Source organism: Amphibalanus amphitrite, unplaced genomic scaffold (genome assembly GCF_019059575.1).
Source record: "Amphibalanus amphitrite isolate SeventyFive unplaced genomic scaffold, NRLGWU_Aamphi_draft 000031F_arrow, whole genome shotgun sequence".
Classification (NCBI taxonomy): domain Eukaryota; kingdom Metazoa; phylum Arthropoda; class Thecostraca; order Balanomorpha; family Balanidae; genus Amphibalanus; species Amphibalanus amphitrite.
The window spans coordinates 463125-490544 of record NW_024881527.1 but is presented as its reverse complement, the minus strand read 5'-3'; the positions used below and the strand labels follow the sequence as shown (position 1 = coordinate 490544).

The 27420-nt window shown below is 50.6% G+C and overlaps 2 protein-coding genes across 7 annotated transcripts; one reads left to right on the top strand and one right to left on the bottom strand.

The window, feature by feature from the left end:
- Positions 1 to 1452: 1452 nt before the first annotated feature.
- Positions 1453 to 6367, top strand: LOC122367470 (ankyrin repeat domain-containing protein 39-like). 3 transcript variants are annotated; one of them, XM_043340587.1, is made up of 3 exons: positions 1453 to 1635; positions 5231 to 5355; positions 5463 to 6367. In XM_043340587.1, exons 2-3 carry the CDS (start codon positions 5232 to 5234, stop codon positions 5936 to 5938), a joined length of 600 nt encoding a protein of 199 aa, XP_043196522.1. In that variant the 5' UTR covers positions 1453 to 1635; position 5231; the 3' UTR covers positions 5939 to 6367. The 3 variants fall into 3 exon arrangements, with proteins under 3 accessions (XP_043196522.1, XP_043196512.1, XP_043196502.1); XM_043340577.1 differs by lacking the exon at positions 1453 to 1635 and adding an exon at positions 2331 to 2660 and having other exon boundaries at positions 5463 to 6356; XM_043340567.1 differs by lacking the exon at positions 1453 to 1635 and having other exon boundaries at positions 4414 to 5355; positions 5463 to 6356.
- A 52-nt stretch (positions 6368 to 6419) lies between these two features.
- LOC122367453 (cyclin-dependent kinase 12-like) lies at positions 6420 to 24249 on the bottom strand. Of its 4 annotated transcripts, none has more exons than XM_043340539.1 (14): positions 24119 to 24249; positions 19887 to 20649; positions 14221 to 14313; positions 13736 to 13979; positions 12948 to 13428; positions 12410 to 12546; positions 11870 to 11978; positions 11362 to 11525; positions 10676 to 10872; positions 8878 to 9079; positions 8189 to 8460; positions 7755 to 7910; positions 7069 to 7306; positions 6420 to 6773 (listed from the first exon to the last, which is right to left on the bottom strand). In XM_043340539.1, exons 2-14 carry the CDS (start codon positions 20600 to 20602, stop codon positions 6585 to 6587), a joined length of 3198 nt encoding a protein of 1065 aa, XP_043196474.1. In that variant the 5' UTR covers positions 20603 to 20649; positions 24119 to 24249; the 3' UTR covers positions 6420 to 6584. The 4 variants fall into 4 exon arrangements, with proteins under 4 accessions (XP_043196474.1, XP_043196491.1, XP_043196481.1 ...); XM_043340556.1 differs by having other exon boundaries at positions 12410 to 12543; positions 24119 to 24242; XM_043340546.1 differs by lacking the exon at positions 24119 to 24249 and adding an exon at positions 23281 to 23528.
- Between the last annotated feature and the right edge of the window lie 3171 nt (positions 24250 to 27420).

Below are 27420 nucleotides of genomic sequence, written 5' to 3'. Positions count from 1 at the left end.
GTCATTGTGGCATCGCAGGGAATGAGCTAGCAGACACCCTCGCTAAGGAAGGAGCAATGAGAGCAGACCCTAGTGGGGTGCCTCTCTCGATCGGGGACGTCAGCCACAAACTCCGAACAAAATTTAATACCTACCTACAAAACAAATGGAATCAAACCCACTCTCCTCATTTATATGCGATCAAGCAAAATCTTACATACTGGACAACTTGCAACCAGCCAAATAGGATTCGCGAGGTTACACTGGCAAGGCTACGATGCGGACATACTCGTTTCACCCACTGTCATCTTTTCGAAAGGACGGACCCACCAATATGCCAAACATGCAACACACGCATTACGGTTGAACACATTCTAATCGGATGCACAGCCCTCCGCAACGAACGAAAACATATCAACAACCACCTTACAAAATATCGCCTCAGAAACGATCTTCCGACTCTTCTCGGAGATGATCCAGCACTAACTGATCTAGTACTTGATTTTGTCTTAAACTCACCTTATTCCGACAAACTGTAAAGTATGCACCATGACTTGACATCCTTCTCGCTATCATCGCAAGGGACTGTCCACATACTCTGGGACTGTCCTTCACCCACTGCACAACGACGAGCAGCGGCCAAGGATTCTTCAGTCACGGACCCGGCCGCTGAACAGCGGCAGCGGCCGGGTTTGGATGACCACAGGCCCGGGTACAGCAATCGGCCTTCAACAACGGCAGCGACATATCCCCCACTCTTCAAACCATTCCTATCATCCAACTTTCATCGTAACATCGTAACCCTACCATTCACAAACTTCCTCCTTCCCTCCCCTCACAAACACCAATTTAACGGTAAGTCTCACTGTCATTTATGTGTCTTAACGTAAATTCATGGGTTTTTTCCCCATATTCATGGCATAGTACATGGATATGGGTTTTCCCATGTTGTCTTGCAGTAAAAGTGGCCACCGGTCTTAGTTAGGACGGCCGGTTTGTTTTGCGCGGCGTAGTTAGGTCGCCGCCCTCCTCGCGAGGCCGGTAACGTAAGTTAGGGCCACTAAAAAAAAAAAAAAAAAAAAAAAAATCCGTGTAAAGCCGCTTGCTTGTGTGTGTTGCTGAAATAAAAGTTGGGACCGTGTATATCACACCACGGTGAGATTTACACAATACCGGCCATTTGTGTAAATCACACCCACCCCGGTGTGATATACACAAAATCTACTACGTAGTGTAAATCACACCCGGGTGAGGAATACACAGAGAGGGCAGCTGTGTGTATATCTCACCACGATGCGACGTCATAGCAACGCTGAACGTCCATTGGTCAGAGCAGTGACTCTGCTCGCCCATTGGTCAGATCAGACTAAGCACTACGAATATTCCGGCGGCATTCCGGGCGTCCTCTCTCCCGGAATCAGCTGACCGCCTGGCCTAGTGGTGAAGGTGCTTGCACCATGATACGAATGTTGCGGGTTCGAGTCCCGTCGGTGCAGGCGCTTTTTCCCGCATTTTCGCTTTTCCTTGGTAGCGGTGGGTTCGCTGCCGACCGACAAGTTTAAAAGCACCAATACAATATGGAAAGCGACGTCTGAATGCTCGTGGCGAAGCGGTGCAGTGCCGAAGGCAATGCCTTAGGAGAGATTACAGGCAATGGTAAGTCAAATATTTTTAGGTTAAGTGGTTGTGTATCTGGCTTCAGGCCGAAGGCCTGAAGCCTGATGCACAACCACTTAACCTAAAAATATTTGACTTACCATTGCTTGCAATCTCTTCATGCGAGTACCTTCTTCCTCATCCACGGGTAGGCAAAAATCAGTAGGTCAGGTTAGGTTAGGTTAGGTTAGGTTAGGTTAGGTTAGGTTAGGTTAGGTTAGGTTAGGTCAGGTCAGGTCTAAGGTTTGGTTAAGTGTCTTGTTACCGTGCCTATTGTGTAAATCTCACCCAGGTGCTGCGTGGTTTGACACCCAGGTGTGATTTACCCACTACCGAGCACACAGTGTATATCACACCCTGGTGAGATTTACGCATTTGCCGGGCCTACTGTGTAAATCACACCCAGGTGCTGCGTGGTTTGACACCCAGGTGTGATTTACACACTAGGAGCACATTGTGTATATCACACCACGGTGTGATTTACGCATTGCCGGCCCACTGTGTAAATCACACTCCGCGTGGTGTGATATACACAAGAGTAGTGTATTGTGTAAATCACACCCGGGTGAGGTTTACACTACAGTGCGATGCATTATGTAAATCTCACCGTGGTGTGATATACACGCGTCCATAAAAGTTGATAGGTGGATGAATTTCCTATAGGCACAGTGATCGTTCTGTGTTATTATGAAACTGTTTATCCTGTGTGCCAGTGCCCAGCATCATCCCTACATATGAAGCCACTTACCAAGTTACCAATCCTACATCGACATCCCAATCATGGATTCACATCCCATTCGCCTTGCGCACTCCCGTCAACATAAACATGAATTGGCTGCATTCATAATTCAAATTCATGATTCAGATTTCATCAGTTTGTAGAATCCTGTCGGTGAACGTTCAGTGGTAGCTTCAGCTCTTGAATCCTCATCCATTTGTTCTTCATCATGGCATGTCAGCTGACCCTGCTCAGCATTTGTTTTTAATATTCATTCGGTTCTGCTGAGGCTATTTCACCTTCAATGGTATGACAAGGCCTGCTGGCTGCTGCATTACATTGTATTAAGGAAGATTTTTGTATCATTGGAATTTTATTTTACATTGGTACGTTGAAGGTGCAGAGGAGTCAGAGGCAACACACTTCTTCGAAGCCACACAAAATGCCTTTTTGAGCCAGCATGTTGATGTTGAGACCAGATTCAGAGAAGGATGTGTGGCATCGAGACTTGACCTGATATTCACCAACAGAGAGCATCTGGTTGATGAGTTGGAGGCTGGTCAGCCTCTCGGGAAAAGCGATCATGTGGTCCTGACTTGGAATTGTATGTACAATGAAGATAAAAAAGAAAAGCTCAAGCAAACAAAGGCAGCTGAAAGGCGCGACTACAGAAGAGCCAACTATGCTGGAATGCTGGGTAGCCTCAGAAATGTCGACTGGAACGCGCTGGAAATAATGAGCGTTGAAGAGACCTGGAGCTGCATAAAGGAGAAAATCAATGAGAATATTTTGATGTATGTGCCATGCATCAAAACTAAAGAGAGGCGTACAAAAACAAGATGGTGGAATAGAACACTTACTAAAGAAGTAAAGAATAAACATAGATTGTGGAAGAAATATGTACAGACCAGATCAGCAGAAGACCATGCAAAGTATGCTCAACAAAGAAATAGGACAACTAAGGCTATCCGTGATGCACGACATGCCTATGAGAACAATCTGGCGAGAAACCTGAAATCCGATCCACGGAAGCTGTACAGGTACATCAGATCGCAGCAGAGAGTGAAAGCTAGAGTGGGTCCGCTGATGACTAGCTCAGGTAAGCTGACCTCCAATGACAGTGAAGTTGCTGAAGAGCTTAACAGTTTTTTCAAGTCAGTGTTCGTCTCAGAGGATGCAAGTAATGTGCCCGACTTTACCAGGGAAACAGACAATATGCCAGTACTGCAGGATATTGATATTGATGTCATGGATGTGAAGAAGGAACTTGATATGCTTCAAATGGACAAAGCACAAGGCCCTGATGGAATCCCAACAAACATTCTTAAATGTTGTTCAGATGCTCTGGCATGGCCGTTAACAATTCTGTTTAAGAAGTCCCTCAGTGCAGGAGAGATACCGCATGACTGGAAGAGTGCTACAGTGATACCACTTTTCAAGAAGGGTAAAAAGTCATCTCCCAGTAACTACAGGCCTATTAGTTTGACGAGCCAAACAGGAAAGGTTATGGAGAGGATAATCAAGAAACGCATCATGCAGCATATAGAGGAAGCTGGATCACTATCAGTACACCAGCATGGTTTTGTACCCAGGCGATCCTGCCAGACCAATCTACTCGAAACTTTTGAGGAGTGGACTAAGATGCAAGATGAGGGCGAAGGAATGGATGTGATTTATCTGGATTATAGTAAAGCCTTCGATACTGTACCACACAAACGGCTTATCAAGAAGCTGGCTGGTTACAACATATCCGGAAATGTCTTGAAGTGGATAAGTGAGTTCCTTCATAACAGAACGCAAAGGGTTTCTGTCCAGAATTGTTATTCCGAATGGGCTGAAATTACAAGTGGTGTTCCCCAAGGTTCGGTGCTGGGGCCCGTTTTGTTTGCCCTGTATGTAAATGAGCTCCCTGACCTGGTGAAAAGCACAATGAAAATGTATGCGGATGACTCGAAGCTGTTTGGAAAGGCATCAACTGAAGCAGACGCATTGCAAATACAAGAAGACTTGGATGTTCTGTCCAAATGGTCGGAGAAATGGTTGCTTAAATTTAATGTAAGTAAGTGCAAAGTTATGCACTGCGGCCGGCAAAATCCAATGGTAAAGTATTACATGAAGCAAACAAATGGTGTTAACATGGAGATTGAAGTAACTGAATTGGAGAAGGACCTGGGAGTTTTCGTGTCCAATACTTTAACGGCCTCTGTCAACTGCGCAAGGGTGGCTAACAAGGCTATGGGAGCCTTGAGGCTGCTGCGGATATCATTTGACAGATTAACAGTTGAAAATTTCAAGCCATTATTCACAACTTATATCAGACCTCACTTGGAACATTGTTTACAAGCAACAGGGCCATACATGAAGAGAGACCTAAAGATGCTGGAAAAAACGCAAAGAAGGGCTACAAAGCTTGTGCAAGGACTACGGGACAAAACATATGAAGAAAGGTTGAAAATTTTGCAGCTCATCAGTATTGAGGAAAGGTACAGGCGTGGAGATATGATAGAAACCTACAAGATGTTGACAGGAAAAACCAATGTGGATCCGAATCAATTCTTTGTCAAGGAGCAAGGTCACATGACTAGAGGACACTGTTTGAAGCTCAAAGTGAACCGAGTAAAGACCAAAGTAAGGGCAAAATTCTTCTCAAACAGAGTGGTCCCTCTCTGGAACAGCCTCCCATCAGAAGTGGTAGAGGCAGAAACAACAAACGTTTTCAAGAACCGGCTCGATAAGTTGAAATATGGGTACCAGTGACGCTTTCCTATCTGTCTGATTCCTGATCATTAGTCTCCAAGTACTTACGATGTGGGCACTGAATAGCCTGCCTAAATCAGCCCACTATCCCTAATCTAATCTAATCTAATCTAATTTCAGCATGACTTCAAAGGATCATAATCATGGTGATGGGAGCAGCCACTGCTGCTCCGTCCAGTCAGCTGTCCCATCAGTTTCACAGACCATGGATGAAATGGACTGGGAGAGAGGAATCTGGCCAGCAGGTATGTGTTTCATTTCTAAATATTTTCAGATGGCTTTAGCTGGAATTAGTTTTGGCAGACTGTTACCTACAAACTACCCATGTGCTAACTCTGTCGTCTGTTCTCAGCTCTGGAGGGCGACACTGCCCGCCTGGAGCGTCTGCTCCGCTCCGGAGTACCCGCTGACCGGCCGGACCGCTCCGGGTACACGGCGCTGCACTACGCGGCGCGCGCCGGCCAGCTGGAGGCCGTGGAGCTCCTGCTGGCCGCCGGCGCCGCGCCCGACACCCCCACCGGCGGCGGCGCCACGGCGCTGCAGCGGGCTGCCGGCGCCGGCCGGCTGGCCGTGATCCGCCGGCTGACGGCCGCCGGCGCCTCGCTCACCGCCCGGGACCAGCGCGGTCAGACGGCGCTGCACCGGGCCGCGGAGGCGCAGAGGACAGACGCCTGCCGGCTACTGCTGCAGATGGAGCCCGCGCTGGCCGCCGTCAGGGACGAGCGGGGCCGCCGGCCAGCCGACCTGGTCACTGGCGACGGAGAGCTGAGGCAGCTGCTGATGGTTGAGCCCGAGGTGTCTCCCAACGGCTCGGCTGAACCCGGCTGATGAAACAAGGCTGCGTTGGGGGTCTGACTAATGCGTCCCGTGTTAGGAGACCGAGCTCCGACTGGGATAGAAACGACAAACCCATTCATTGCAGATGGAGACTGCCTTGCAACGTGGAACCTTTATTCGCATGAAAGTTACGCGCGCATGCGAATTAAGGCTACCTCGTACGTTTGAAGCATTTCTCTGGTTCAAGCCTTTTATGGCCTTCCTCGAGCCATAAGCTGAAGTAACGTCACGGCTGTGGTGACTGGACCCCATGGGGTCCATACTCCAAACTGTCTTATCCATACTGTCTTAGCTGGCAGCACGTCTTATCTGGGAACAGTTTTGTTCCAGTCGAGGTGATCAGAAGGCTCGTGCCGTAGCGAATTTGGTGTTCCGCTTTACAAAAAAAAGAATACATGAAGCACGTCACTTAAACATCGTGTGCAATGTGTATCGTGTATAGTGTTCGGGGGATGAACGCCAAAACCACTAGAACGCTTGCGGAGACGGCCGTCAACCAATTTATTAACACCTACGATACAGAGCAGTCACGCAACAAGCAAGAGAATGCAGTCCCGGGCGCCGCGGCTGTCGGCGCCCGCCGGATCATCACAATATAACAGTGCGGGGATGGGGGGGGGGACGGGCCGCCGGCCGCTCAGGGCGGCAGCGGACCCAACCCGCAGTGGCGCACTAGGGCTGCCAGCGCCAGGCGCAGCTGGGGCGCCGCCAGCCCGGTGCGGCCCAGCACGCGCAGGCCGGGCTCCAGGCGGGCGCCGGCCTCTGAGGCAGCCACCAACAGCTGGGCGTTCACCGGCTCCAGCAGCCGCTGGGTCACGGCGTCCACCTGGGAACAGACATACGCAGAGGTCAGGGTGGGGTGTCAGAGGTCGGAAACGATTTATGCCAGCAACGGGTGAGGCCCTTTGACATTCGGATCTGACGGTAATTAACGTTCAGCAACAATCTTATTACCGTCTTGTTACCCAAAAACGAAACGCAAAAAGGCAGCAGTTCCCCTTCCCCCCTCCCCCCCCCCCCAGCTTGATGTCAATGCAAAGCATTCATTTGTCATTCACTGCCTTCCAAGCAGTTTACAACGCTGGTAATGCGAGTCGCGGCGAACGTTGCTGGCGACTCACCTCACAATGCACAATGTTGGTGATGTGTTCGCAGGTGACCGGCTCGCCTTCTGCCAGCAGGTCTATGAGCTGCTGAAGCAGGGAGCGTAGGGATCCGCTGTCGGCGGCGGGCGGTGGCGGCGGCGGCGGTGCGGGCGCCGCCGGCGGGGGAGGTGTGTGTGGAGAGGTGGTGGTCGACACCGGCTGACTGTCAGAGTTGTCCCGCGACGACTCGGGCCGCGCCGACCGCGGCGACGTCCTGGTCGGTCACACAGAGGTCACAATAGACACAGCGGTACAGTGATGGATTAGTCACACAGTGGTAACCGGTACGGACGAATCGGACTCATCACAGATCGTCAAAGCGGTGGAGCAAAGTACACGCTCAAGGGCAGACGGATGCGGGGCGGGATCGTTGGTCCAAGAGGCTCATTTAGTACGGCAAACTGGCAACAGACAGACAACTGCCGCGATAAAGCAAGTACAAACACATAATTATGTGAACCGCGGCAGTCGTACCTATCAATATTGTAGCAAAGACGTGATCCAACGTGATCATGCGGATGGAGTGCGGACTCCTCACTCAATTCGCATAGAATATCCTCTTCCCTTTCGTCCCAATAGACACAGCCGATCCCACCATCACCGCGGCATCTCACCACCATTCCAGCCCCGTCCCGTCCGCGGCTGTCCGCGGCAGTTCTCACCGTGCCGAGTCGGTGGCCGGCGCCGCGCCCCGCTCCCTCGCCGAGGCGGCGCTGTCCGGTCGCGAGCCCTCCATCTGGTCCCGCTGCTGGCGGCGCCGGTTCTTGGACCACATCTCGTGACAGTCCTGGCCCTCGGGGAAGTTGGGAGGAGGCAGCCTGTCGACACGGAGGGTTGGGGTCAGTCATACGGAGAGAAAATGGGAGGCATAGCGGCCTCACGGTAAACGAACTAGCTAACTAGTTGAAATGTGGATCTGAGCAGTCGCATGGAGAGTCGGCCAGAGTGTTTAAAAATGAAGGGACCAAGTTGATCCCCGCATAACGTCGTGTGCAAACCATGAACAGTCACTCAGTCACTCTAATTTCGCATAATAACAAGCCTAACATCTCGTATTCAAGCATAAGTCCAACCCCGAAGACGGCCCATTCCTCACTTGTCCGAGTTGATGTTCTTCAGCCAGGGGCTCTTGAGCGCGTCATCGGCCGATATCCGATTCTTCGGATCGAGCTCGAGCATCTTGTCCATGAGGCTGAGCGCGGCCGAGGGCATGTGCCAGAACTCCTCCTTGAGGCGCCGCCGGTAGGGCTTCTTGGGTCGGAGGGTGCTCCACAGGGGTAGCCGGACCACCTCCGGCCAGACGGACGGACACGGGGAGCCGCACAGTCGGGAGATCATCTCCAGCTGGGCGATCTCCACGTTGGCGCCCTGTCAGACACAGGAGATGGTATAAGGTGGCCGTGAGTGCGGTCTAGAAGACCGGCGGAGGGTGAGTGCCTTTCGTCTCGAGGCAGCGGCCTAAGGAAAACACCACTTTCAAGCTACGTGAACTGTGACGAAATGGTGTTCAGGAACCGTGGGCAAAACAAAAAACAAAATACACGCTCGACATAACGAGCGTAGTTAAGGTACGACATACTCAAATATTACAGGCTGGCCAGTGGCGATTCATGTAACGCACAACTCTGCCACAACTAGCTGAACATCATCCAAACCGCATAGAACAAGTGCCCCATGTCGAACGATCTTTAGTTAATTCACTAATGCCAACACTCTATCACTCCACCCAGCAATTCTGTCCTCCACCCCGCCGTCCCACCGAGACGTCGCGCACCGTCCACCCACCTGGAAGAGCGGTTTCTTCTGGAAGAGTTCGCCGAGAATGCAGCCGCAGCTCCAGACATCGACTGCGGGCCCGTAGCGCTCCTCCCCGAGCAGCAGCTCCGGCGGCCGGTACCACAGCGTGATCACCTTGTTGGTGTACGGACGAGACTCTTCGGCGTTGTACAGCCGAGCCAGACCGAAGTCGCCCAGCTTCACGTGACCCCTGTGACGGCCAGCCAGGAAAATGCATGGTCATGGCGGAAATGACGACACAAATGGCTCATTAAGGAAACATCACGATACAGGGTGTCCCATAAGTTCGTTCTCACCTAAATTTTACGTTTTTAGGCTCTCTTGCTTAAAGGCACGCTGAAATTGGTTCGTAACTGAGCTTACGTGGTTGCCATGGCTGGTAGAAATATGCTCCACATTAGCTAATTTCTGTAGACAAAATAGTTTTTGCTATAGAGACCGCTTCCTACAGAGACGGCTAACGCCGCAACATAGAGGTCTCCGATACGGGTACGTCTCAGTATTTAGTCAGCACGTGACCATTCGCGACGATTGAGGGTGATTGAGGCCTACCAGTCTGTAGCCAATGCCCATCGCTAACTGGACGCACAGTCAGCAAGTGACGCCGATGATTTGTCGGGAGTCAGTCACTACAAGTTTATCCTCTTTCCAGTCAGCCCTCAGGAGTGAGCCAAGTGGCCAAAACTGTGTGGCGCCAAAGTGGCCATCAAAAAGGTCAAAGGGTTACAAAGTTGGTAAGCAGACTTTTCAGGATGGATTACCAGCTGTCTAAGAGTGTTCTTTCGGGGTACATAACTCAAGGTGACTTAAGCTTTGCTTAACGGAGGGCACAAAACAGTCAAAAACGTCTTAAAATGGCCAAACATGAGTTTCGTTATGTCTGAGGCTAAACAAAACAGAGGGCTGATGACATCAACCAGGTCATCAGGACTAACTAGTCCACGTTCGAGATGAAACACCCGTCCAAACCCGAATACAACCCCATAAGGGCGAAGGAGGAGGCCTCCGTTTCGTCCCGTTATGTTCCTATGCAAAAGGCCAGGTCACTGTGTTGTGGGGTTATAGGCGTTCTGGAGTTGACCAAGTTGCAAGTGGCAACCCAGAAACAGTTTTGAGAAACAGAATGCTTTTCCAAGAACATCTAGGAGGAGTTTCAGCCCTCAAGCTGAACTCGAACCGCGAGTATGAACATATTTATAGAGGAGAAAATGGCATCCGGGAGGTCGTAGGCCCATCTTCAGGCAAGACAGTGCATCAGTGCACAGGTCAAGCAAAGCTTAAAAGCGGTGCAAGGAGACTGTGACAGGCGTTTGTGGCAAGATCACATGCCAGGCACCTCATTGGATCAAAATTTCATAAAAATTTGTTGGTTATGCTGAAATTGAGGCTCGTCGAAGCGTAGCGCTGTTCCAGCCTCGAGGAGCTCACGGCGCATGTCAAGTCAGTCTGGGTTAACTTTAAGCCTGCTATGCAGCCAAACATGCCGTTTGGCATGCCGCAGCATGCATTCATGTGTTTGCCAATTAAATGGGGAGCACATTGAGGGGTCATAAATATATTAAAACGCAATGTACTCTGTTTCACATGCAAACATAATGTGAGAAGGAACTTATGGGACACCCTGTAGATAAAGAAAGTAAAAACGTTACGAAAGTATGTCTACAAATAAACTTGATGGCAGTAAATCGACACAGCACATGATCTAGGTCTGAACTGAAGTGATATTGGATGTGAAGAGAGCAGGAAATGCCTCACGCCCGCAAGATGACCACAGTAATTGGCTTACTTGTTGTTGAGCAGGATATTGCTGCACTTGATATCCCTGTGGAGGAAGTTTTTCCGGTGGCAGTAGTTGAGCCCCTCGAGCAGCTGTCGCATGATGCTGGCGTTGGACGGCTCGTCAAAGTCCACCATCCCTGACTCGAGCAGGCCCATCAGGTCGTGGTCCATGTACTCAAACACCAGGTAAAATGAACCCTTGTCCTGTAGGGAGACAGAGTGAAGGTGGGTGAGCGCGGAGCAGCGGGCAGACAGCTGGTGGTTATCGTCACTGGTAGAATTCAAACGTAGATACTCGGCATTAGGTCTGTCGGATCTCAGGACCATCAGGTCTCATCATTCAGGAACTGATGAGTTTGGCGTTTTGGACGCCCGGACTGCAGAAGTGCAGAGACAATGTCATTCATATGTGTGTTGAAAAGATCATGCTCGTCAAGACCGGTGAGCAGAGTATTAGGCACTAGCCGGCCGACTTTGTAGCATACATATTGCGCGACATTGCACACTTTGGCCAGGTAATAACGATGCCGCCTAAAAAAAAGAAAAATATGAGAGGCTGAAACTGGTGACGTCAAGTCATTAACATGCCACTGGCCCGGACCAAGTAAAAATACAGACAAGTGATATTGTTTCGTTGCACTGCACTGAGTGCACACCTGACAACCTATCACAGCACCGTGAGGCGGGACTTACCTTCCGGAAGTCCACCGCAGTCTGCTTGTCCGTAACAATCTCCTTAATATTAACTATGTTCTTGTGGTTTAGTTGTCGCAAGATCTTGATCTCTCTCACAGCCGTAATAGGAAATCCCTCCTTCTCATTCTCCAATCGCACTTTCTTCAACGCAACAACCTCGCCTGTAACGATAAAAGCATGTCACATACAGAAAATCGAACACGGTGAAAATGTTAACACCGCGACAACCAAAACAAGTGGGCAGAGTCGCACTACGAACACTCAAGTTAGGAAGCAACGCAACTTCAAACTACTCTGCCTCAGTCCTACGGATATACATGTATGTGTGAATACACCGCTGCCAACACGTTGCTGAGCAAGGAGACTGTGAGGCCGCGGCAAAACGTATGGTGGCTACGTCAGACCACGTCATAGTTGCAGTCAACGCCGACTAGTAACGGCACCATTATCCTTCAAGCACCCGGCCCTGACACAAAACAGACACTTTGTGTCGCTCTAAACTCACCGGTCTCGCAGTCCCTGGCTTTGTACACCTGGCCGTAGGTACCCTGGCCGACCTGGGCTATCAGCTCGAACGCATCCACACACCGATCACCCCACGTTTTGTTCTCACTCTGAGGATAGACAAAATATGGAGAAGGTTAACAGCGAGAAGTGGTTCATAATATCCCCTACGGACCAAGCGTAGGCATCATATGTGAGCCAGGTATGAATCGTAGTGTCCTAGGCAGTTCTTCGCAATACATATACGTAAGATGACCACAGAGCTGTTGTCATCGCACAAGCAAGCGTCTTTGGTTACGGATAATTCCACCTTTATTGCCACCTTCACAGGACTGAGTGCAGCGCGAGGGTGGACGGCATGGGTGTGAATTTCCGCCGAGCTGGGGTAGCCCGAGCTCTCCCAATGCCCCGCCGGCTTGGATTCGGAGCCGCAACAGACGGCGCGGGTCAAGGTCATCGCTAGGGCAGCGGCGGTTTGCTGCGCCCGGGCACCCCCAACTCAGCGGAAATCCACACCCATGGTGGACGGGACGTGGCTCACCTCTCGCCGCCTGTGTATGATGTTGGGCCGCTGCAGGCGGGGCTGAGGCGCGCGGCTCGCCGCTGCTGACGGCCGCGGCGGCGGCGGGGTCAGAGGCCCGTCCTCGTCCGGCGAGAGCTCCTCAGTACCGGGCACTACTGGGAGGAAATTGGGCGGATGGTCAGAAGGGACGTACAGGACAAATCAGGCATACAGCCACTGATATTTCTGTCATTCTTTGTTTGTTTATTGGGCTTTAGGGCGCGCCGACTGCAAATTTCAGTCATTCTTTTGAAAACATGTTTCACTAGAGAAAAGTAAACGCGAGCAATTTCGACGGAAAACGAGCGAGCAATTTCGACGGAAAACGAAACAAAAGCTAGTTCCCATCCTAAATTGATTTCTGGTGGCAGGCGACGGCTAATCCGAGTTCTGAAGCTCCAAAAACAGCTTCAATTATAGGATCAGACCTATCACCAGTCCATTTCTCATTTAATCAGTACATATGACACCTGTCACCAACGCACGGTCCTCCAGCGGCACACGGTCGGTGACTAACCTGGTCGGACGGCGGCAGAGCGGCCCTGGCGGTTAGGCGGAGGTAGCGGCGGAGTGCCTCCTCTCCTGTGGCTGGGAGGCGGCAGTGGCGGGGTGCCCCCTCTCCTATGGCCAGGAGGCAGCGGCGGAGTACCTCCCCGCCTGTGACTGGGCGGCAGTGGAGGCGTGCCTCCCCTCCTGTGACTCGGGGGAAGTGGAGGCGTTCCTCCCCGTCTGCCGGGCGGCAGGGGCGGTGTCCCGCCGCGCCGGTGCGAGGGCGGCAGCGGGGGCGTGCCTCCCCTCCTGTGTCCCGGCGGCAGGGGCGGGGTGCCGCCCCGTCGGCGGGACGGCGGGCTGCGCACGCGGCCGCGCCCCTCGGACCGACGCGGCTCCTGTTCGGGCGTGTACACCTCCGGCGAGGACTCGATGGTCTCCAGCTGGTCGGCGCCGTCAGCCAGGTCTCGGCCGGAGCCGTCCCCGTCCGGGTACACGTTCTCCTTCTCCTGAACGCACGAATGCAAGGGAAACGTCAGTGGCACACAATGAAGATTTTGCACTGCGCACAGAAACGGTGAACAAGTTTTACATAATCGGCTGCATATTGGGCCTAACCAAAGCACGCATTCGGAGAAGAAAACATCACATTCCCTGTCTTAGTCCTACAAGAATTAAAATACGACAATTAAACTGTTAAAAGCAATAACAGATTACACTAAGAAGCCATAACTCACTCAAATATCAAAGCGACGTAGCGATGACAGCTATGGCAGTTTGACAACTACTAGCTGATTTGACAGCCGGCTCCATTACCTTGCCATCATCCGACTGCTGGAAGCCAGACACCACACGGAGAGCCTTCTCTCGAATCTTCTTCTGCTTCACGAGCTCAGCGTACAGGGATGTCTCGGACATTTTGTTAAGCGTTTTGGCAGAGGTGGCGCCGCGACGACCGGACTGGGGCGGCGGCGGCGGCGGGGGCGGCGGCGGGGAGTACCGTCCGCCCCCGTAGGATGGCCGCCCTGAGTAGGCAGGGACGGGGGAGCGGGACCGCCGCCTGTTGACACAGACCCACACATACACCGGTCAGCGAGTTGAAGCTCCTTGAAGGCAGTTACAAACCGACAGCAGTGTGGAGTCACAAACCGCAGCAGATGTACGTACCCAATCATTTAACAATTAGCTACTCGAGACACATGTCTCAAATATTAATTGTTCACGACGTTCCCGTCACATAACAGAGTTAGCTGTATAAATATGGCAAAAACTGCTGAAAACATTTGAGAGTAGACTCCTACCTTGGCCGTTTTCTGTGGTAAGGAGAGCTGCGGGAGCTGCGCTTCCCTCTGCCGGGACTTCTGCTCCGAGATCGGGAGTAATTCCTCCTAAACCTGAAACACACAACCCAAGCGTGTTACGAAATTGCCTGATATTCATATTCGTAACAAAATATCAACCGGCCACGTACTACACCTTACGGTGCGACAGAAAAGAGAGCTAGGTAAAACAAAACACTCTTATAGGATGGAAAAGGAAACGAGGTCTTAAGTGATAAAACAGGTAAAAACAATTGAAGAAAAACATTCACCGATAATGATTAAATGCATTCGCAAGGTAAACCCAATATACCCTGAGGTAAACCTCCCTTGCTTCATAAAAAATGTCAACTATAAATTACGAAAAGAACAATCTTATTAGATAAGAATTCGAAACATTTGGTTCAGACTAGAAGCGATAAATAGAAGTGCACAAGGGACAGTGTTACAATTTTGCAGCATGCTTACGACATAACGCGTAGCGGAGCTAGCCTCTCAGTAGAAGGAATGCAATTCCAGCCAAACGCCAAAATAAGCATTGAAAGAAATGAACCACCAAACCGCAACATCTAATTCAAGAAAATGTAGCATGGAAAGCAGCTGGCATTCAAAAATAGTATTTGGCGTTTTATGCAGAATTGTCATATTTGCGCTGACCATGCTTTAGGAAAGCTATAAGAATACCAAGCCACAAAACTGGCAATAACTAGCGGCATATATAGGAAAAGAGAAAGGACTGGCAGGGCGCCCACCTGTCGGTGGAGGATGAGGCGGAGGAAGGCGGCGGCGAGTCGCACCGGCCCGCCGGCGACTCCTCGAACTGCGAGGCCGGGATCTCGTCCTCGTCGGGGGGAATATCGTCCTCATCGGCGCTCATGTGGGCCAGCGCCGGCGACGACGCACACATCCTGGTCAGCTGGCTGGACATGAGGTGTCGCGCGCGCTCCAACAGGCCGGCCACCGGCTCCGGATCACCGCACTCCGGACCGGGACTGCCTGGCGGGCTGGACCCTTCTGAGTCGCGTTCATCGAGAGGAGAGCTCGGACAGTCTGAGAGCTTGTGATGATCATCAGCGGTGGCAGGAGCGGCTTCTCCGCCCGCGTCCCGATGTGTTGCAATGTTATTGGTTGAAGCAGCTTCTGTATCGCAGGAAGTCAAATGATCGTCGGTTGATGAAGGTTCTCTCTTTTCACGAGCATGCCCTTCGTCTGCACCAAGTACTTGATCTTTTAAATCGTCAGAGGTACTCGGAGCTTTGGCAGAGTCGTTACTGGCAATTGATGACTTCTCACCGCAGACTTTGACCGACTTCGTTTCCTCAGGTCCCGAGCAATTCGTTTCATCTGCTTCAACTGCATCGTTTACGGACGCACCAGACGTATCGAGCTGACCCGTTCGCACATTAGCATTACTTTCAGACTCCCCCTGTCTGCCGACCTGTCCGACTTTAGGGCCGGGCTCGCTGCTCACAGGCAAGTCAGCAGTGCTGTCGCTCGGAACGGCGTCATCGTCGACCGGTGCAGTAACATCAGAGCCATCCTCCTGGCGAGGGCAAGGAACGACACTGTTCTCGGCAGTACTGGAGCGTGTTTCCTCTCGGCCTGTCACTGTGACGAGCAGCCCCTTTTCCTCGTCTCGCTCAGACATACCCTTTTCTGTCTGTTTTTGATCCGCATCCTCGTCTTTCAACACTGAGCTAACTGCACTTTCTGCAACTGCACCCTTGACATCACGTCTGGGCTCGCCTTCGGCTGTCTTGTCCATCTCCACTGGGCCGGTTGTCTTTGATAAATCTCCATCCGCCTCCAAGTCGCTCTCGGAAGGGTCCTTTAGGATATCCGTAACCGTCCAGTGTTCCGCCGATACTTCATCATCGTCGTCCTCGCCACTGACCGAGAGTGAGATGTTCGGACTGGGCAGGGACGCCGTGTGAGACTCGCTTTCACTGCTTGAAAAGCTCGCCTCCGATGAGCTACTGCCCTCAGAATCTTCAGAATCGTCCGACTCCGAGGTTGATGAGTCACTCTCAGTGTTGTTCTTGTCATCATTGCTGCTGTCACCACGGTTCTCACCTTGCTTTGATAGAAAACTTGTTTCCGTGTTCCAGCCGGAGCGACGAGACGACCGACGAGTTGGGCTGTCGGACGCGTCTCTTGTTCGACGTCTGGATTTCTTCTTGGAGGTAGAACGCATTCTGTCATATGGCCCATCTGAGTCTTGGTTTCCTACTTCAGTATCCAAGAAGTTGCGCTCCGACTGTGTCCACCTTTCTCTTGCCAGTCGAGGATCGGCGACCTGTCCTCTCTGACCAGCATAGTGCCGATCTCTGCCCCCATACATCCTTCCAGCGGTTTCGCGACCTGGTGACCCCAGTTCCTCAGCGAAGGGCTTTGAGCTGCTTCGTGTCCCCCTCCCCTGAGCAGGTGGAGGGCTCCGGCCTCCCTGAGGGTCCGACAGACGCCGTGACCTACTCCTCGTCAACCGGGCGCACGGCGTGTGCCCCTGAAGCCAGCGCTCCTCGGCATCGTCTCGTTCGGAAGGGCTTCTCCCACTGGAGTTGGTGCTTCGGACAATGCGTACAGAGCTGCGGAGACTTGTTGGACTATGAGGGCTGCAACCGGGACTAACTTCACCATGTCGAGAGCGGAGACCGCTCCTTCTACCGTTTTCCTGACGCTCATCGTCATTCGGGCTTCCCCAACGATCACGCGGCCCACCACGAAGAGACCAGTTTCGTGCGCCTCTAGGGAAGTAGCCGCGTCCTCTGCGACCTCGGTAGGACCCACGACCCCGTCTCCCTGTTGAGCTCTCCTCTCTCGCGTATCGCCTCGCACTTGCTCGAGGCGAGTCTCTATTCACATCCACTTCGATACGGTAGCTTTGAGTGTCTGTAGACCGTGTTCGATAAACTCTTCTTCTAAAGCTGGCGATTTCTCGATCATCATTCGAGTCTTGCTTTTCTCGCTTGTCCTGGCGTTCTTCAGACGATCTTCGCCTTTCTTCATCACTCCCGCGACGAGGACTAGCTTTCCTAGTTTTCTTGGCCTTCCAGCGCCAGGGATTTTCCGGGCTGTCTTCGCCTTCCGCACCACTGCGATTCCGACTTCCGGTCTCTCTATCGCGTCTCCAGTGATACGCGTCATTAGGCAAGCTGCTCTGCTTTGTCCGGCTCCTGGTTTCATACCAAGGGCCTCCATTGCGCTTCTCAGAGTTTTGCATTATTTCACGCGTCCTAAGTCTCGTTGTTATTCGCTCCGGCGTAGTTCTTCCCTCACGGCCAGAGTGTAGCTCCTGACGTCTCTCATCTCCCTGTAAGTTGTAGTTAGGCTCTCTCCCACGCGCAATCGTTCGTGGGTCTTGAGGAACGTTTGCAGGGGAAGCGCGCGGACCTGTTCGAGGATCTGTGCGAGGATCTGTGCGCGGATCTGTGCGAGGATCTGTGCGCGGATCTGTGCGAGGATCTGGGCGAGAAGCTGTACGAGGATCCATGCGAGGATCTGTGCGAGGATCTGGGCGAGGATCGGTGCGATGATCCGTGCGTGGATCTGTGCAAAGATCTATGCGAGGATCCGTGCGAGGATCCGTGCGAGGATCCGTGCGAGGATCTGTGCGAGGATCTGTGCGAAGGTCTGTTCGAGGATCTGTGCTAGGATTTATTCGAGAAGCTGTGCGAGGATCTGCGCGAGAATCTCTCCGATCTGTACGAGGATCAGTGCGAGTATCTGCGCGAGGATCTATGCGAGGATCTGTGCGAGGATCCGTGTGAAGATCTGTGCGAGACTGCTTGCGAGAAACCATCCGAATGTCTGAGCGATCATCTGATTTACTGTGCTGTTCTCCACTAGGATCTGAGCGAGAATTTTTGCGGACGTCTTTGCGAGGGGTTTCTGGAGACTTAATGCGAGGATCAGAACAAGAACCGCATGCACTTATGCAAGGATCTTTCTCAAGCGCTGCTGCTGGACTCTGTTTCCCCATTGTCCTTGGATCAAGTCTTCTTTCATTTACTTTTCGGTCTACTCTTGGCTCCACAAGACTTTCCATCTCTCCATCGCTATCTGACCGAGATCCTAGGTGTGTGTCTTCTCTTGTAATAGTTTTTGGCGCGCCACTTTTGTCCTTTGTCGAGGTTTTCTTCGAGCCTAATCCTTTGCCCGTCTTGCGACTTGTCTGAAGATCTGAGTTCGAGCGCTTCTTCGTCGATTTGAGACGCTTCTCAGGAGAGCGTCTGGTAGTATCTTCAACTGAATCGTCGTCTTCCGCTTCACCTTTTAACTCCTTTTTTGGAGAGCTCTCAGAATCCTCGCGGTTGTTTCTGCGTGCTTTTCTTCGCCGAGTTATTTTCGCACGGTCTCCTCCATCAGTGTTCTCTTGCTTGGTCTGCGAATCTCTGCGATCAGGCGACTCGGTCAAATTCGGCGAGTCTTTCGCCCTTCTACTCGACTTTTGCTCCGGTGAGCTAGAATGCATCTTCGAACTTCTGCGAGATTTGTGTGAAATCTCCTCCGAGCCTTCAGCCACAACCTCACACTGATCATCTGAAGACATTGCATCTGAATCTGTTCTATGACCTGACGATCTTTCCCTTTTCTTTCGCCGTTCCACCTTTTCCTCGTCTTTTCTCCTTTGTCCATCGTCTCGCGGGGAGCTTGAACGACCGTCTCTGTTCTTCTCTCTTCTACGTGAGTCATGATCGTGACTGCGATGTTTGTGCGAACGTTCGCGAGTGGAGCCCGACTCCCGGTTAGTGTCACACGGCGTCCCGAACTCCTCCGGCTCCGACTCTCGCTCTCGCTCTCGCTCCGGTTCCGGCCGATCTTGACCGTACCCGGGGGCGAACTGGGGTCGCGACGGCCAGCAAGGTCCACCGGGACCATAAGGACCACGCGGACCAGGCGGTCCGGGAGGACCAGGAGGACCAGGACCCATCGGACCGCGAAACGGCGGCCACGGTGCGCCCCAGCGCGGCCCGAACGGTGGTCTCGGCGGCCCGAACATGGGTCCGCGTGGTCCCATCGGGCCGGCCATTGGATGCATGAACGGTGGCAGGCGGGGATCGAGCGGGCGCGGCCCAAACGGACCGGGCACCCACGGCCGGCACGGTCGGAAGGGCAGCATGCCGGGCGGTAGAGGCGGCGGCGGCGGCGGGATCAGGAAGGGACCGTCCCGCTGCAGCGGCGGCGACGGCTCGCAGTCGTACTCGACGCGATGCCGCGACGATCGGCTATAACACAGCAATGTGAGCGAGGATTAGGCAGGAAAGGAAAGGCAGCGGATGAGTGGAAAACATTTGAGGTCGTTAATAACAAAATCATGGTAATTGGTTATGTGCAAACAACGATACAGAAAAGACATTGCAGTAACAGTTCACATTGAAACTTCGCTAACAAAACTAATTTCATCCCAAAAGGGCAGCCACACGGTGCAGTGCAGGTGAGGCATCAAATGGCAGGCCACGGTCAAACCAGATGCTTTTAATTCACGTTTCATATGGGCTTCACATCCACATAATAGAAATATGTGATGTCATACTTTGCACAACTTACTATGTGTTCTGTTTGAATTAGCTCTAAGAAATAGACGCCGGCAGACCTCAACATTAGACAGCACCGTTCAAAAGCCCTTCAGCACCTGACGATTCACTCACCTGGGCGAGCGGCTGCGACTGCGACTGACTGGTGAGCGCTTCCTCCGCTCGCGCTCGTGGCTGCGGGAGCGCGACTTGCGGCGCTTCTCGGCCGACGGTGGCGTCAGCCGCCGCCCGCGCCCGCCGCGGCCTCCGGCGTCGGCGTAGGACGGCGAGCGGCCGCGGCCCACCGGCCTGGCCACCTCACCGTTTGGCGAGTCGGGGATGCCGCCCTCCGAGTTGGAGCTGAACGGGCTGGCGCCGCCGAGACTGGCGCGGCGCCGTGCGGGCGGCGGCGGCTGCTGCTGCTCTGGGCTGAGCGCGCCGTCCCGCGGCGGCAGCGCCGAGCCGACGTCGTCCCCGGAGGAGATGGGACTGGCGCTGGGCAGCCGGGCGTCCGGGCTGGCCGAGTAGCGGCTCCGGCGGCGACGCCGCTTCGCGCTGCCGTCGCGCTCGCGGTGGCGTCGTTTGCGCTTGTCGCGCGCCCGCTGTCGCTCGGCGCTCGGCGAGCGAGACGGTGGCCGGCCATAGGCGCCTGGGGCGGGCCCCAGACCGGGGGCGGCCGGCGGCGGCGGCCGGCGCACCGGAGGCGGGACCGGCGAGCCGGGAGACACCTCCCCCTCCGACAGTTCGTCATGGACGCTGTCGTCACTCTGAATCTCGCCGGCCTCCGGCTCGCTCAGAGCCTCCGACGAGACGTCCGAATATTCGGCGGGAGATTTACCCACCTTCACCATGATTAGTGTGGCGACAGTCAGCCCTGGTGCATTTCAGGCTGCTGCACCTGTAAACAATACACACAAATGTTGTGAGTAGGATACCGGGGTCGATCTACGCCAATCACTCGACTGGATGCACCGACGGCGACGTTTGAACATACAGGGTGTCCCATAAGTTCGTTCTCACATTATGTTTGCATGTGAAACAGAGTACATTGCGTTTTGGTATATTTATGACCCCTCAATGTGCTCCCCATTTAATAGGCAAACACATGAATGCATGCTGCGGCATGCCAACCGGCATGTTTGGCTGCATAGCAGGCTTAAAGTTAACCCAGACTGACTTGACATGCGCCGTGAGCTCCTCGAGGCTGGAACAGCGCTACGCTTCGACGAGCCTCAACTTCAGCATAACCAACAAATTTTTATGAAATTTTGATCCGATGAGGTGCCTGGCATGTGATCTTGCCACAAACGCCTGTCACAATCTCCTTGCACCGCTTTTAAGCTTTGCTTGACCTGTGCACTGATGCACTGTCTTGCCTGAAGATGGGCCTACGACCTCCCGGATGCCATTTTCTCCTCTATAAATGTGTTCATACTCGCGGTTCGAGTTCAGCTTGAGGGCTGAAATTCCTCCTAGATGTTCTTGGAAAAGCATTCTGCTTCCCAAAACTGTTTCTGGGTTGCCACTTGTAACTTGATCAACTCCAGAACGCCTATAACCCCACAACACAGTGACCCTGGCCTTTTGCATAGGAACATAACGGGACGAAATGAAGGCCTCCTCCTTCGCCCTTATGGGGTTGTTTTCGGGTTTGGACGGGTGTTTCATCTCGAACGTGGACTAGTTAGTCCAGATGACCTGGTTGATGTCATCAGCCCTCTAGTTTTGTTTAGCCTCAGGCATAACGAAACTCATGTTTGGCCATTTTAAGACGTTTTTGACTGTTTTGTGCCCTCCGGTAAGCAAAGCTTAAGTCACCTTGAGTTATGTACCCCGAAAGAACACTCTTAGACAGCTGGTAATCCATCCTGAAAAGTCTGTTTACCAACTTTCTAACCCTTTGACCTTTTTGATGGCCACTTTGGCGCCACACAGTTTTGGCCACTTGGCTCATTCCTGAGGGCTGGCTAGAAAGAGGATAAACTTGCAGTGATTGACTCCCAACAAATCATCGGCGTCACTTGCTGACTGTGCGTCCAGTTAGCGATGGATATTGGCTACAGACTGGTAGGCCTCAATCACCCTCAATCGTCGCGAATGGTCACGTGCTGACTAAATACTGAGGCGTACCCGTATCGGAGACCTCTATGTTGCGGCGTTAGCCGTCTCTGTAGGAAGCGGGCTCTCTAGCAAAAACTATTTTGTCTACAGAAATTAGCTACTGTGGAGCATATTTCTACCAGCCATGGCAACCATGTAAGCTCAGTTACGAACCAATTTCAGCGTGCCTTTAAGCAAGAAAGCCTAAAAATGTAAAATTTAGGTGAGAACGAACTTATGGGACACCCTGTATATCTAACTGCATGTCAGCAAAAGGAGTAAACAACAAGCATTTTATAGAAATAATAGGGCATGGCTGAGATCCATTACCCATATTTGATGTTATTCAGCCTTCATCATAGCAAGAGCTAGACTCCATATGATAAGGATTAAATGAGATGACCAATACATGGATGAGGCTCATGAACAATGATGAGAGTTTGATGTTCAGATCTTCAAGAAAACCTCCAACTAGTTAGCAATTATCTAATTGATTATCAAATATATTAATCAATCAATTAATCATATTATCCAATCATATCCAATTTAGCAAAAGCATGTCAAAAACCTTCATTTTAAGCTTCAATACCTTTCTTAGCTATTTACAAAATGACCTAATAGGTATGTCTTTTTTCTCTCCTGAGCACAGCAAGGAGCAGACATTGGATACATCCATTACTTGTAGAGCTATTGACTGCTAATTGGTACATATGAACTAATAACAAGATATGTTCAACAAACTGGAATCTTTTCAAATTAAACTCAGGGATCCAAATAGAAGCTAATTGCCTTTTCTTTTCTGGTTCCGGGCAGAACAGCAATGCTTTTAAATAATGTAATTCTCTATGGACAAGTTTGCTACTGTTGCTTTCTACTCTTCCTTACCACTGTGTGTTGGATGTATAGCACAATCTGGCATTAGCCATGTTTATTTCATGTTTATTTCACATACTGATCTCAGAATATCTTAACACAGATTCAGCCCAACAACAGCTTTATGAGGTGCCACAGGTGAGAAGACTGCCAAAATCTTGAAAACATGATCCCTCTTTCAGTAATGGATAAAATATCCTGATGAATAGAGCATCCTCAAAGCCAAGAACTCCTAATTCAACTAGATAAAAAGGTCTTTTAAACTTTTAAATGTGTCATGAAACAGAGTAAAAAAGTAAAAAAAAAGGAAAATCCCTAAAAAGAACAAAGAGGAAACAACTTTGAAAAGTACTTAAATTAGGATGTAAGGTAATTTTTATTTGGTATGAAAACACAAAAGAAAATTGAACTGCCACTACCTGCAGTCTTTTATTGTGTGAGATACCCTCACCCTGTTTGAAGCAATATATGAAAGAGAAACAGGATACACATAACATAACTCTATAATGCAACCAATGTGTTTGATGAATTTCCATGCAATCTTGATATGTTATACCTGATAGGATGTGAATACATGTGTCCTTTGTGAGTTGGGCCTGGATCTTGGATGATCCCATTTCTATTCACAGGACTATTGACTTGCATAGGTTTTCTTTGAAATTATCTTTCCAATTGCCAAAACCTGCTCTATCATACAATACACCAGGCCAGGCAGTGCTTTCAAATCTAAAGTGGCTCTTGAATCTTGAAAACCTCCATCATCCGGAAATTTCTTATTTCAGCATATTAAGTCTTACAATCTGTAATATTTGATAAACCTAATAAATAATGGCTGAGTGGAGTACATTGAAAACTGCATATTTTTCAAATTGCTGCTTGGAATATTACATTGCTTGCAGCTCCAGTGCTTGCAAACTATCTTCGGGCAGGAGCTCTGGAGATTGTAAGATCCAGGAGGACGAGGAAATATGCTTGACGACCACCAGTCACCACTGCCTACTCTGACATAGTCTGAATTTGAATTAGTGGGCAACTTTTAAGGAATGAATTGCTTAAATTGTAACTTCATTGCAAGGCAATATTTAAGCTTTTGTATAAACACATTTTAAATGGATGCAACATACTCTCGGACTAAGCTGTACAGTCACAGTAAAGCTAATTAAGTTTTATAGTTATGCTGGTCTAGAAGCAGGCCATTCCAAAACAAATTATTTAAATGAAGCTATGGAATGTTCTTGTTATCATCCATGTTGCTGATTACCAACTTCAATTACTTATAAGACCTCTTAAATCATCATGAAAATCGTAGCCAAGAATGGCGCATGATGGCGCACTGATCCGCACCAGAACACTGAATGAAATGAGCAATGCAAAGTTTAAAGAGCAATACGTACCCTCAAAGTTAGGTACCATATATACAAAATCAATTATTTTTCTTGATTAGCAGACACTTGAACGCATCAAAGAATCTTTACAGAGAAGATCCCTACGGAATAACCGCAACCGCCTTGCCGCAACCACACACAACACGCAGCAGCTGACTCGATTGTTGTCCTCGTCAAGGTTCATGAATATCGGAACCGGTAATATTTCTTTGCTATTTTACTGCACTTTTTCAAAACGCGCAGCATGCGAAGTAAGAAGCCACAATCGTTAGATATTATTATCAGGGGTGTAATTTCATATCTCTTTGTGGGAGGCGATGCATCCAGTACCCAAAATCCAGAATTACGCCCCCTGTAATGATTAAAATGCACACACAAGTCTTTTACAACTTAGAAGCGCCCTTTCGAAATTCGAGAGCACGGCGCCCTTCGCATGCTCCTGGAACGCCGTCCTCCTGACGTCTCGCGCTCCTGGATAATATATTGTTTTTAATCACTCGGCGCCCTTTTCTTTTGGGAGAATGGCTCCCTTTTGACAGCACTGCGCCATTCTCATGGTCTAACGGCGCCCTCCTGACCGTCTCGAGCCCTTCTGTTTTTGTCCACCTTGTGAGTTGCGGCTTGCATCCCTCGACTGTTCGGCGCCCTTCTGGCCTCACAGCGCCCCTAAACCACATAACGTTTTCAATCGCTCGGCGCCCTTCTAGGAGAATGACAACCATGTTCATGGTCTCACGGCGCCCTCGTAACCGTCTGGCTTCCCGATGTCCCCACCAACTTAGCACTACTGACTGTTCGATGCCCTTTTAGGCTTCTAGCCTATCAGCGCCCCTGGACCACATAGCGTTTTCAATTATTCGGCGCCCTTCCAGGAGAATGGCAACTTTTTAATGTCCTCACGGCGCCCTCGTAACCGTCTGGCGCCCCTACGTCCCAACCAACTTAGCGTTACTAACTATGGCGCCCTTCTGACCTCTCTGCGCCCGTGGATCATATAGCATTTTTAATCACCTGTCGCCCTTCTGGAAGAATACTGACTGTATGGCGCACTTCTGACCATTCTGCGCCCGTGGATCATATAGCATTTTTTTATCACCTGTCGCCCTTCTTGAGAATGACGCCCTTTTGACAGCACTGCGCTCTTCTCATGGTCTAACGGCGCCCTAATGATCATTTCGCGCCCTTATGTCTCTGTCCACTTATGTCCCGGTTAACCTTCGCCCCAGTGGGGGGGGCATATGTTACCACCCTGTCGCGTTTTTCGCGTGTGAATAAAAAACCGCGGCGCGTAGCGCCGCGCCGCTTGGGGTAGCTTTTGGTACATCAATTTTGGACAATGTGTGAAATTTTTGACCCCAGGTCATGTCAGGTAAGGTCACCAGGTCAAGTTAACTGACCAAGCCTAAAATAAAGTTTGCAATCATGTCCAGCCTGCAGTGTTCGTCAGAAAGGTTTTAAACTTCGTGGATTGCATGCTGTTATGGGCGCCTACAATTTGTATATCTCGGATTTTTTATATCCGTGACCTAAGGTCAGGTCAGTGGCGTGACCTTTCCATTACAAGTCAATGGAGAAAAATGAAAATGCCTCTAGATCCGTGTGTACGCATAGGAACAGTCCAAATATTTCAGAATCACAATGATTTAGTCCACTCGTGATGACCAAGGTGTCATTTTTGCTGCTAGCCTCTAGAAAGGTCATCTGAGGTCATTTGAGGCTACAAACAGCTTTTTCCCAATAACTCGCGATTGGAAAGAGATAGAACGCTGGGGATGGTCTCATTGTGTTTGTCTCGTTGAGACGCATCGACTGATATGCAACATGACCTTTTCCGGTCAGGTCATGACCTTGACCTGAGGTCAAATTTTCAAGTTGACCTTTCAAGGTCAAATTATATTTCATTCGACGCGTCTCGGCGAGGGGAACACGATTCTGGCAATAGAAATGTCGTGGCTTTGTGTAGTCGAAAGTTATTGTCGAAAAACACTTTTCGTAAAAACAGCTATTTTTGGAGTTTTTGCCCTCTGGAGGCTAAACCGTTGACCTGAGGTCAATATTGATAATGACCTTTTCAAAAGAAGAGTTCAAAATCTATTGATTGCTCTTTCATGCGTTTTTCTAGCTACCATAGTTCCTGAGATAGCGGCATGTTTTCTGAAAAATATAATGACAATTGGCAAATTTTGACCTTTGAATACCTCTGGTGACCCCAATATTGCTCTAAGGTGAAAAATGACCGAAATACTTTCAAACGTACGCATTGAGAGCTATCGACTGCTTTTTACTGCGTCTTTCTAGCCCTCTTAGTTTTTGAGTTAGAGGTGGGTGGTAACATATGCCCCCCCCCCCCCCCCACTAGGGCGAAGTTGGCTGAGACCGCCACTGGGGCGCGGGTTAAACCGGGTTAAGGACTTAGTCTATGTTTTAGAGCCTTGACTTAGTCACTTAAAACGTGTGGTCTGATTTGAATAGGAAAAAAATGAGAAAGGCTCCGGGTCTCAGAGAAGGGTCGATGTTCTCACTTTTTTCTCAGTGTGCCTTCCAGCAATGAGAATGGAATTCCATCTCATACACGTCCGTGCACGGGTTTCACTTGAGATTGGTGATGCTGATTTGCAGACTCCTTGCGTAGGTAGGCTGAGGACACCATTCAAAGCTTCTATGATTTCTATCATAGAAGCGTTTCTATCAATACGGCCGGAAAGCTTCTATGATGACCCGTTCATGACCTGAGCATGATCGTTTTTTTAACCCGCGCATGACCGGGGTATTTTCCATAACGCGAGTGACTGAGGGGGGGGGGGGCTCTCCAGAGCCCTCTCCTATCTCCAAAACTACTGGGCCAATCGTCAAAATTCAAACGGCATCTGATAGCCCTGGAAAAACTGTCCAGCGAAACCTATTTTCATTGACCTCGAGGTCACCGATGACGTCACAGGTCAGGTCAAAGTAAAAATTATCGGCATTTTTGGTTGTATACAATCTAGGCTCTGGCCGCCGACTGACAAGTCCCATCAGGCTCATTTTTTGTTTACGCACTCCTTGATATATTATGCCTAAGATACCCTTAGGGTACCGAAATTTTACTTCGAATTTTTCAAGTCAAGGCCAGGTCATCTTAGGTAACGAAAATTGTATATGTATCGGTCACGTGACGCATGTTTTATGGTCCATTTTACACGTAGATTTAAAAAATAATGTCGTCTGTGTCATTTGAGGTCATTGTCATTGTCAGCTGAATTTACCGGAGGGCAGATTAATTTCAGGTCAGAAAAGGTCTAATTTTGGAAATGACATTTTTCAACAAAAAA

Excerpts from the sequence above, each read along its gene's own strand:
- LOC122367470 (XM_043340587.1), top strand. The coding sequence starts at position 5,232 with ATGACTTCAAAGGATCATAATCATGGTGATGGGAGCAGCCACTGCTGC. Across the intron at positions 5,356-5,462 it reads GAGAGGAATCTGGCCAGCAG|CTCTGGAGGGCGACACTGCC; the intron begins GTATGTGTTTCA and ends GTCTGTTCTCAG.
- LOC122367453 (XM_043340530.1), bottom strand. The coding sequence starts at position 16,579 with ATGTATGGGGGCAGAGATCGGCACTATGCTGGTCAGAGAGGACAGGTC. Across the intron at positions 14,314-14,990 it reads GCCTCATCCTCCACCGACAG|GTTTAGGAGGAATTACTCCC; the intron begins GTGGGCGCCCTG and ends TGTGTGTTTCAG. Across the intron at positions 7,307-7,754 it reads CCGGCCACCGACTCGGCACG|GACGTCGCCGCGGTCGGCGC; the intron begins GTGAGAACTGCC and ends GTGACCGACCAG.